This window comes from Malaya genurostris, chromosome 2 (assembly GCF_030247185.1).
Source record: "Malaya genurostris strain Urasoe2022 chromosome 2, Malgen_1.1, whole genome shotgun sequence".
In the NCBI taxonomy this organism is placed as follows: Eukaryota; Metazoa; Arthropoda; class Insecta; order Diptera; family Culicidae; genus Malaya; species Malaya genurostris.
The window spans coordinates 195,513,530-195,524,071 of record NC_080571.1 but is presented as its reverse complement, the minus strand read 5'-3'; the positions used below and the strand labels follow the sequence as shown (position 1 = coordinate 195,524,071).

The following is a 10,542-nucleotide window of genomic DNA, read 5'->3' as shown; positions in this document are numbered from 1 at the left end:
CACTGTGAAGCATGAATAGATTTCCAATGTCTTTGGTACTTTATACTCATTTACAAATGTCAACAAAAGGGAGTAATATCTACTCAAATTTTTCGAGAAGCATATTTATCCAAAATGCCGTAATACCCGCTGTATTCTATTTTGGGTAGGTATGGTTTTTACGAAACAGTGCGACTTTTGATCCAATTCTTTAGAACCACAAGTAAGCGTGCTCGTTATCTTGACACACAAATAAAAATTCACATTAGAATCACTTGAAAAATCACGAAAATCCCCTAAAATTAATAGAGTATCATCGGTTCGTTTACGTGAATTGACCAAACATCAAATAATTCACGTAATGGTGAACTGTGAGTCCTTCAAGTGTAAGTAGTTTGAACATTTGTGAGAAATTTTTTTTGGTTACATTTTTTTACTACAAAGCAAAATGAATTATCATTTTGATTTAAATTAATCTGTCAAATATGCCCGTTTTGTAAGCCTCACAAACCCACACCAACGATGTTAACGGGAGCTGGTGGTTTTTACAGCCATTGAATTTCTGTTCCACCTCCCTTGGAACCCTCAACGAGTGAACACGGTGAAAATTTGAGCATTTCGCGTAAAAAGATTTTCACCCGTACTTTTGCGACTGTCACGCATCCAGATTTTCAGTGAAAAGAAACGTAAATTAACTCGACGTCAACATTTCAAAAGGGCCTAAAAACAATTGACAGATTTTCTTTGTTTACTTTCTCTTTCGACTATATCTGCGTTATTATACAAACGTTCGTTACATATTTGGTAATGTTGGAAACATGGAGATATTATCTTTCATATTACACGAATACTTTGTAGGTACACGTGAAAATTAAGGAGATATTCACAAAAGAGAAAGTAAACAAAGATAAACTCTCATTGGTTTATGTGCCCTTATGAAATGTTGACATCGAACTGGCAATATAGCTCAACTTGCTGTGCCATCAATCGGTGTCATTTCAAGTGAGGTGACACCACCCAGAAGTGAAGAATAAGAAGAACTTCTATGCAGATTTTCTGAAATAAATGTTCATGTTTTTATGGTTAGAATCCTAATGATTTATATGTAAATTTTGAAAATCTCCAACCATATTTAAAATAACAGTTTTCTGGTATCTGAATGTGATATGTGATACTACACTACATTTTATATATTAATCAAATAATTTTTACTGGATTGTGCATTAAACAGCTTTAAAATGGCAGTCCATTAAAACCTACGTGGAAAGTAGGGTCTGACCGCAACATCTTAGAGCTAAGGCAGTGTATCTTATTAAATATGTTATAAAAAAGTAGGGTGGAAAATATTCACATAACTTTTCACGTAACTATGATTGATCGTTTTTTTTTAAATGAAGAAAAGAAATGTTTTTTTTTCTGGAAAAAGATGCCAGTTTTCAGGTCTGGTTCTAGGCGCGAATGTCAAAACCCCTTGAATCAAATTGTTTATTTTTCGGAACAACTGTTTTGCAATAAAAAATTCTCGTCAACGTGTAAATATATTTATGTGAAGTACAAATGGTCGGGTAATCGATCAGAAAAAAAAATTTACCCGTGCCCGACTCGTACCCGAGTGAGTAGTAAATTTTTTTACCCGGCCCGACCCGTACCCGAGTAAGCAGTAAATTTTTTTTACCCGTACCCGACCCGTACCCGATTGAAAATAAAAATTTTTACCCGTACCCGACCAAAAACCCGTCGGGTACGGGTACGGGTCGGGTTTCGGGTAAAATACCCGATACCCGACCATCTCTAATGTTCAGCTGTACTGGATACTGATCAAACTTAAAAGTATGTTATAAGCATATATCGTTAATTCCATTAATTCGAAGATAATCAGCAGTAGAGGACCCATATATTCCATCATGTATAGTTTTTCAAGATTCAGATAGATATAACACTAGTTGATTCGGGAAGGCTATACAAACATTTTCACGGCAGATCGGATCGTTTTAATGCAAAATAAAATAGAACAGTGAAATGTTCCAAAGCAATTTTTGGATCCGATTTATGTACTAATCGTTTAGTTGTTCTGCCCAGTAATGATTGGTTTATATCTCTGGAGCACTCACTAAACGGCTATCCGCATTAGGCCGATCCGACCGATCCGACCTCTCCGGCGTTTACTTTTTCTCTGTTTCGGCTATGGCTGAGCTGCACATGCACACAGCTGCATGTGCAGCTCAGCCATAGCCGAAGCAGAGAAAAAGTAAACGCCGGGGAGCTCGGATCGGTCGGATCGGCCTAATGCGGACAGGGCTTAACTCTGAATAAAATAATGTCGTTATTGTTGGTTTATTTCCGTCTGCTATCGTCACCTTTATCCAATCAGTAATCTTCTTCGCTAGTTTCGCAGTGACTCTCATTCACAGTATCTTCTATCCAATTCAGATATTTTGCCACATTAGTATAGATCCCCGGAAAATTTTCCGAACCGCAAAACCTGGATCCGAAGCTTACAACACCAACTTGATACCAAACACCGTGTACTAGCCTCATCAATGGTCCACCCGAGTCACCCTTGCATGAATCCTTGCCCTTTTCGCCGCCCACACAGATGTGCGTATCAGCTAGTGAGATGTTGGCTATGGCAAATGCTTCATCGCACACTTCATTATTTCTTCCAACTAAATCCACGTGCAACTGAACAGCACTCCTGAATTCTGCAAGTAGTATAGTAAGTTTAGCGATTAACGAGGTAACATTTATGAGCATTCATTTCACCTGTTTCAGTCTGTCCCCAACCGGTAACCGTAAAATCTTCGTCGTCTATGGGCATTTCTCCGATAGTGTCATCTAGTGGCAAACAAATAGGTCGTACGTACTTGTCAAATACCACTTCTGTAGCTAGCTTTAGTAACGTAATGTCATGTTGCTTGTTTCTCACCTTCAAATCGTAATTTGGATGAACAATGATTTTTTCAACTTCGAAATCTTTTCGACAGATTTGCTCATTGTTTACGGTAGTGCAGTTTTCTTTACTGATGGTATTCCACTCACTAAGTCGAACTCTATGTCTAAAATTACATCGCAAGAGTAAGTTCAATAAATAAATCTCCGAGAAACTTTAAGAAACGCTTACAACTTCCATTTCTTCGGGACATCCCTAATACAATGAGCGGCGGTTAACACGTAACGCGAATTAAGCAGGGATCCTCCACACTTTGGTGAAAATCGGTTCCCTCCCAAATCGTAAATAAGTAACGCAGCCCATGGATGTTCTCCGATCTCTGTGACTTCTCCTCCAAGTATTCGGTTTGCAAAATCTAGCGCACCACATCGATCGGGATTGAGTAAATTTGGGCAGCATATCTGTAATGTCGTTTGTTACAATGTATTTTTTTCTTCTTTGTAATGGTAGTTATCGGCTTACCAATGGTATTGGTCTGGACCCAGACATTGTTCCGCATCTACTCTCAACCAAGTATTGCGAATCCCGATATGTCGCGTTAGGTTTTTGTATGATTTTCCGTGCATGTTCGCAGTTTCGCACAGGAACACACTTTCCAGGTGCATTGCAGGGTGTAATACAGGATTCATTGACTTCTAAACACACAGAAAGCGTTATAAACATCATCAGTGAAATAAGAGTTTTCATTTTTCGTGTTTAATCAATGCTTCGGACGGCGCTTCCAATGAACTGGTCTCAACTGATGCTGACGCAAAGCGATTTCACTCAAGTTAAAAGATTACTGTGAGGGCAGTGCCAAGACTGATTATAACTAAAAAGTACCGATGCTTCGAGCTATCCCCCTTACACGTATTGAATTTTGTACTGTTATAATCAAAAAATCACATTGAATATAGTCCATATTTAACCCACAGACAAAACTTTATTCTTTGTCTAAAATAAACTTAACACTAATTATGTAACCCAAAACTAATAGGTCGAATATGAATTACCAAAAATTTGCGTATATAATTATGCTTCTATTATTTATAATCCTCTTAATTTCATTCCTTTTCGCCGTTACGCTTCGTGTTTGTTGTTCATTAGATGACTATGAGACTCTGCATTGAGTCTGGGGAATTCCAGTGCTTCGATAATTCAATTCTCAGTCAGTAAGCTCTCAAGAAACATTTTCGTGCAAATTATAACCAAGTGATTATTATTGGAGTTCCAAATCACTTACTCTGGTTTGTGCATATGTCCTCACGTGCTGATTTTATTTAAACATTTCAACATATTATTATGGACTGCTTAAGTGAGAGGATAAACGCCGGCTAGACATAAAAGTGACTCTTCTCTAAATTGTGTCTGAAACACAAATTGCTTCAATTTGTTTAAAATGATTTACCCAGCTGATCACTTTGTTGTCACTTAACGATCGTGACTAGTGATGATCATCATTACTGGGAAGGGTTTAAAATACCACATCTGGTCGTACGGCAGATCAAACTAGAGAGGGAGAGAGAAAATAAAACTGAATTGTTTCAAATCGTAGACTGTTTTGTCTGGTTTTGTCAGTATTGTGTTATTTAACTTCCTTCCGTTCGAGTATGTAAGTGGAATACAGTACTAACAGGTGCGAGTGTAAGAGTGGACAACCCTGTTGTAGAATTCAATTATAGAATTGGAATTTGCATGGAAACAAACAATTATTCTTTGTCCGGAATTTATTTGATTACTATGCTGTTTGCCTTTCACATATAGAAAAGCCTACACGATCGTAGTGTGAAATCAAATGGAAAACTTTTTTTTTGCGATGATCGTTTGAAACGATAAAATATCCAAATCGTAAGCAAAAAAAAGAGTATGGTGTTTCAGAGGGGAAGTAGATTATTTGCTTACAGACATCTGGTTCTTTAGGTACACATTATTGGTTAGGAAAGCCTGATGAGTGTGAAGCCTTCGTTGACAACGTGTTAACATGGGACCTGAGATATTTGAACATGCTGGCTAACACATCAGCCAGCGTTTCACGGATTCAAAAAAGGGAGTTCATCGATATAAAAGTCTATTGATCGATTGAAGGATTGAATTCATCATTAAAAGATTCTGGATCAACTGGATCGCATGATGTCGACAAAATATCTTATGATTGGAACTGCCAAATTTCAATTTGATGCTTTTCGACTATGAATCCGATGGACAAAAACTTACTAGAGTTGATTTGATTGGATTTAAAACTTATTTTCAATCCTCATCATTCAGCTTTGATATTTAAAGTAAAGCGACAACTCGAATTTATTCTTGGCCGATTCATAGCGATTCAGAACTATTGCATGGTTTGGACTAAGACTCTACCGACACCATGAATCCTTCCAGACTACCGCCCCACCCATGGCCGGTTTTATCCGGTCACGGCCGGTACTGGATTCAATTATCAATCTCGTCTCTGTGTCATCGATTCGCAAGAGAACATTCCTCACGCAGTTATGCTTTGTAATAATGAGCGTTGTCCTATTCTTTTATATAACCCATATCTTACTAGGTAACACGTTGGTTAAAAAGTTCCCGGTCTGACATAAAACAACACAGTTTTCCAAATTTCGATTAATCAATGCACTCTTCTTGAAGAACAATACAGTTGTTTCAACGGTGTTCCAACATTGCTATACCACTTTTATATCACGTTTTTTCCAACAATCTCCTTTTTCATTCAGTATCGTTGTTTGCGTATTGCCCAAGGTTGCATGCAATCGACTCATACGATGAGTCTCGAAGTGCTCGCGGGCGTCTTACCGTTGAAAAACCGATTCTGGGACCTCTCATATCGATTGCTAATCCGATGCGACATCTTAAATCCGATGGTGATTGAAAACTTCGAAAGGCTTGTCGAGCTCAATTCTCAGACCCGTTTTATGTCCTTGTATTTTGATTACATGGCTCAGAATATTAATCCTTCTTCGTTTGTTTCCAACCATGCTTATTTCTTGGATACTTCTGATTCTACTGTGTTTTTCGACATATCCATGAGAGAAGAGATTCGTGGAATTCCGGAACACGTACGCCCTCGAGTGGTCCATAATATATTTTATAATAAATTTAAAACAGATGGATCAAACATCGACAGGTCCACAGGCTTCGGCATCTTCAATCAGAACATCACCGCTTCGTACAAACTCAGTGATCCGGCTTCAGTTTACGTCGCAGAATTAGCTGCTGTTCAGTACACCCTCGAGATCATTGAAACCTTGCCCAAAGACCATTACTTCTGTTACGACCTAAAAATGATGATCAAAGCAAGCAACTAGAAACGGAATGAAAATTTTAGACAGAAGAAAATTTTATTGATAAAAAGATAGACGTAAATTTAAATTCATCAAAAATAAATAAACTGTTCAACGATTAGAGTTCTTTTTTTTTAACAAGTAGTATTGAAGTGTATCAGTGCTACATTTTGGTCCTTCTTGGTTTCTCAGATGAGAACGTAGTACATAGAAATTAGGACGATTGCTACATTTTGGTCCTTCTCGGTTTCTCAGGTGAGAACGTAGTACATCAAATTAAGACGATTGCTACAACTTCATTGTCACGGAAATTCTAAGCTCAATAGAAGCTCTCCGGGCAATGAAGCCAGGAAAGTATCCCCCATATTTCCTGGGGAAAATACGGGAGCACTTGCGAACTTTATCTGAATGGTCTTATTCAATATCGTTAGCCTGGGTCCCTTCGCATTGTTCCATTCCGGGCAATGAAAAGGCAGACTCATTGGCTAAGGTGGGCGCTTTAGAAGGTGATATTTATGAAAGACCAATCTGCTTCAATGAATTTTTCAGTATCTCTCGTCAGAAAACTCTCGAAAGTTGGCAAACTTCATGGAGCAATGGTGAACTGGGAAGATGGCTACATTCCATTATCCCTAAGGTATCGACGAAACCTTGGTTCAGGGGGATGAACGTGAGTCGCGATTTCATTCGTGTTATGTCGTGGCTCATGTCAAATCACTACACTTTCAATGCACATCTCCGGCGTGTTGGGCTCGCGGAGAGCGGTCTCTGCAACTGTGGCGACGGTTATCAGGACATCGAGCATGTCGTGTGGTCGTGCGTAGAGTATCGTGACGCCAGGTCCAAGCTACTGGAATCCCTTAGAGCCCGAGGTAGACCGCCCGAGGTTCCGGTTCGGGATGTGTTGGCGAGTCGGGATAGTTTATATATGCTTCTCATATACCAGTACCTTAAGCACATTGATATACAAGTGTAATGTGTTATTCCTCGCTCAGAAAGAATAATCTCCACCCACAGGTTCGACACTAACATCCGCCCGATTCTCTCGATCCCCGTCCCTGTCCACCATCTTCATTGAAACTAACAAGATCTTTTTTTTGTCACTAACTTTTTCGTTCCCCCTTCCCTGTCTCTTCACCATCTCGATGGCAACTAATTAGATCTCTGTCGTTTTCAGACATTTTGTTCCCACTTCCACTTTTTACCCCGTTTCCACAATATTTACTTTCTTTTTCATTCTCTTCCGTAACATCACCATCACCGCCCAAGGAAGACTGCTCCAGTAGAAAACCAGTATGCGGGCCACCCGCCGGGCCTTCGTAGCCTGGGGGTGTTTCCCGCGGACCCACCAATACCATCTGGAAGACTCAAACAACACTCAATTCATCGACCGCTGCCGATCGCCAGCTGAAAGCTGGATTGACGAGAACACGAGATGACATAGTCTAATGATACTATTCTAGTTTTAAGTTAGTCGTTAATTAGGATTAGAAAACACCCTTGGCATCTAAGAGCTTAAGCAGTGTGCCTAAAATTATATTACAATATTGAATAAAAAAAAACTCCTTTTTCAATCTGATAACAGAAAAAAGCCATTAAGAGCTACATCTGGCAAGTGTGATGTATTCGGTAGCAATTCGAATATCAATTCATTTGACTTGTCCTAATGAAATTTTGAATTGATAATGCTGTGCACTATTGACCGTTTTTCTCTTTTCAATGTTCCATGAAAAAAAAATTATTCGCAATCCCAAATGCAGAGGCCATAACCTTGTCTGTCGATGGTTGAGCGTTTAGACGATTTGGTCGGTTTTCATCAGCTGCTGACTGTTGATTTGACTCAGGTGTATAATAATGGATCCATGTTTGATCCGTTGTAACATATCGATACAAAAATCCAGATTTATTAGGCTTATACATGGCTAAATACTCATGTGAGCTACGTTGTTGTTTTTATTCAGCTGTGAGAAAATGCGACATCCATTTTGCAAACAATTTTTTCATATTCAAGTGATCGTCATCATTACGATATCAGCTGACTCTACTTTTCGATTTTACATAACGATATTCATCGGTATTCGTACGACCACGTATGAATTCAGCATACCAACCAATAATGAATGATTTGCTTGAAGTAGCCCGGATAATGCTCATTATTTTTTTCTTGATCACTATTAATTTTCATAAAAAACACGAAATTTTGTTTCTCCATTGTTTCTAGTTTCCCAACTAACACCAACCCGGTGACAAGAATAATGCGTTCTAGCAAGTGCTATCGTAGCCAACATATCGGGTTTTCGGTGGACGATCAGCTCACACGAAATAAATTGAGTAGAGACCTAATTTGTTGATCGTAATGAAGATATTCGGATCGATAATTTGGTGGGAAGTGTGGTAACCAGTCATTGAATTAATATTTAGTTACTAATAACACATTTCTGCATAAAATGTTCAAAACGACGAATGTAACATTTCAGCTGAACCGAGAAAAGCGATGTTGAAAAATAATCGCACAATTTTAAATCCTATTTAAAAATGAGTAATTGAAACAGCTTCATCTTTTCACTAAATCGTCCAATGCAACGTATCATAGTGACTAATTCACAATTTTCAACTACAAAGATAACTTTTAGGCAAAAACGACACTTACGTCGTTTTGTAATTTGATCAACATTAGTAAGAGCTAGTTTTGCATGTCAAGTAAAAAAAACAGTCGGCTCGTTTTTAGTGTGTTTTGATAATTTGCGCTTTTGTTTGACGAAGGATTCAAAACGGTTTCTACAATTGGAAACAAATCAGTTTCTTTCCAAATTAATCAGCGTATTTTTCAACAAGCTTAATAGCAACTCGATCCCATTAAATATCTCCAATTCTACAGCAAGTCTCAATTTCATAATATTACACTAGATCTGCTTTTCGTGGAAAACTTTTTTGTCGTAAGTCCGCACATACAATTTTGTTTATGGTTTGGTACATTGGTCAAAACATTGCCAATTGACGAAAGTAGCATTAATGATTATTTTTCATTGAGTTCGACATACGTCAAATGTGTTGACAGATTTTTTAGTGAATCTATAGTGAATCGAGAAACGGTGTTTGGGTAGTGCGTGTATTAGGACATTCCTAACAAAATGCAATAAAAATCTCGGTTTGTTTACGCTTGTTACTTAGGTCGTAATGAACATTTTATACAGATTTTTTGTTAGCCATTGTTCTTCTTTGTTTTTAATTTACAGAAAGATGCTTCCCACAGTAACATGGCTTCCCAACAGGGCTGACTAATCATCTTTTTGAAATTATTAATTTCAATTGGATGCAAGTTCGATACGTTTTCAATTCCTGTCAATATGCAAAGTATATGAGTACATTCAACAATCACTGGAATATTAAATAACTATTTCATCTAAACTTACCTTAAAACATACATCTGATCAAAATTAATTCAGAGTTATATTTTTAGCTGATGATATATTTGTCTAAATGTATTCAAGAGATAAATAACATGTTATAAGAAGAGAAGCTTGTCAAAATGTATAACTGGCAACAGTAGTCAAGAGGGATGTATTATTTATAACAAGAGGGAGCATCCGGAATAAGAAGAGAAATATTTTCCAGGAAAAAGAATCCAGTTGTCAGGTTCTGTCCGACCGACGTGTTTACCTGAAAAGTAACCTACATAAACGCCAAAAAGCACTGCATTCGCAAAAAAAGATTATATCTTATGGCAAATTCATATTCAGACAGATATGTTTGGAATGGAAAACAAACATTTGCACATTCTCACAAAAAAAAACATTATGATTTGAGGCTTTAACCGGCGAAGAAAGCCGAAGAAAACATGAATAAATATTATGGAGCTGTTTCGAGAGTTTCAAGGTGGTGCGATGCAAGTTTCTGGTTAAACAAGAATGACGCTCAACATTTCGGGTACTTTGAGATCAGATGCTGGCTGCATTTTAAATACTGCCCCCTTCACGCTTTTGTATTTTTTTAGAGATTTCTGCGGTATTTTCAAACAAGTTGCATAATCCAGTTTCCATGAAACCTAGCACGTTCGCAAGCCTTCCTTAACCCATAAACGGTCTCTGTAAGACGAAAAGTTAGCTGTTTTCTTGTCGAAAAATTTGAAATATGTATGTAGGTTCTACGTACCGTGATATTATTCAAAGTACGTAATCCCAGATTGAAATATAAATGTCATGAGACATGTTGTGGCAGTGTGCTCGTAGGCTTAAGTCAAATTCAATTTTATGACTCATACAATATATTTATGACATAACTCATAAATTATGAGCAGGAAAAAATTTATTTTTGTACCGGGGACTATTTTTAAATTTACAACACTCGAGT

The 10,542-nt window shown here is 37.7% G+C and overlaps 2 protein-coding genes across 7 annotated transcripts in view; one reads left to right on the top strand and one right to left on the bottom strand.

The window, feature by feature from the left end:
• The window catches only part of LOC131433133 (glycerophosphocholine phosphodiesterase GPCPD1), a 36,318-nt gene that overhangs the window by 17,656 nt on the left and 8,120 nt on the right, over nucleotides 1-10,542 (top strand). The window lies entirely within an intron of this gene.
• LOC131433139 (CLIP domain-containing serine protease B15-like) lies at nucleotides 2,240-3,830 on the bottom strand. Its single transcript, XM_058599981.1, has 4 exons — nucleotides 3,392-3,830; nucleotides 3,101-3,330; nucleotides 2,743-3,035; nucleotides 2,240-2,681 (listed from the first exon to the last, which is right to left on the bottom strand). Exons 1-4 carry the CDS (start codon nucleotides 3,614-3,616, stop codon nucleotides 2,347-2,349), a joined length of 1,083 nt encoding a protein of 360 aa, XP_058455964.1. The 5' UTR covers nucleotides 3,617-3,830; the 3' UTR covers nucleotides 2,240-2,346.

Coding starts and splice junctions, on each gene's coding strand:
- LOC131433139 (XM_058599981.1), bottom strand. CDS start 3,616: ATGAAAACTCTTATTTCACTGATGATGTTTATAACGCTTTCTGTGTGT. Junction 3,036..3,100: donor GTCCCGAAGAAATGGAAGTT/GTAAGCGTTTCT, acceptor ATGTAATTTTAG/ACATAGAGTTCGACTTAGTG. Junction 2,682..2,742: donor TTGGGGACAGACTGAAACAG/GTGAAATGAATG, acceptor TACTACTTGCAG/AATTCAGGAGTGCTGTTCAG.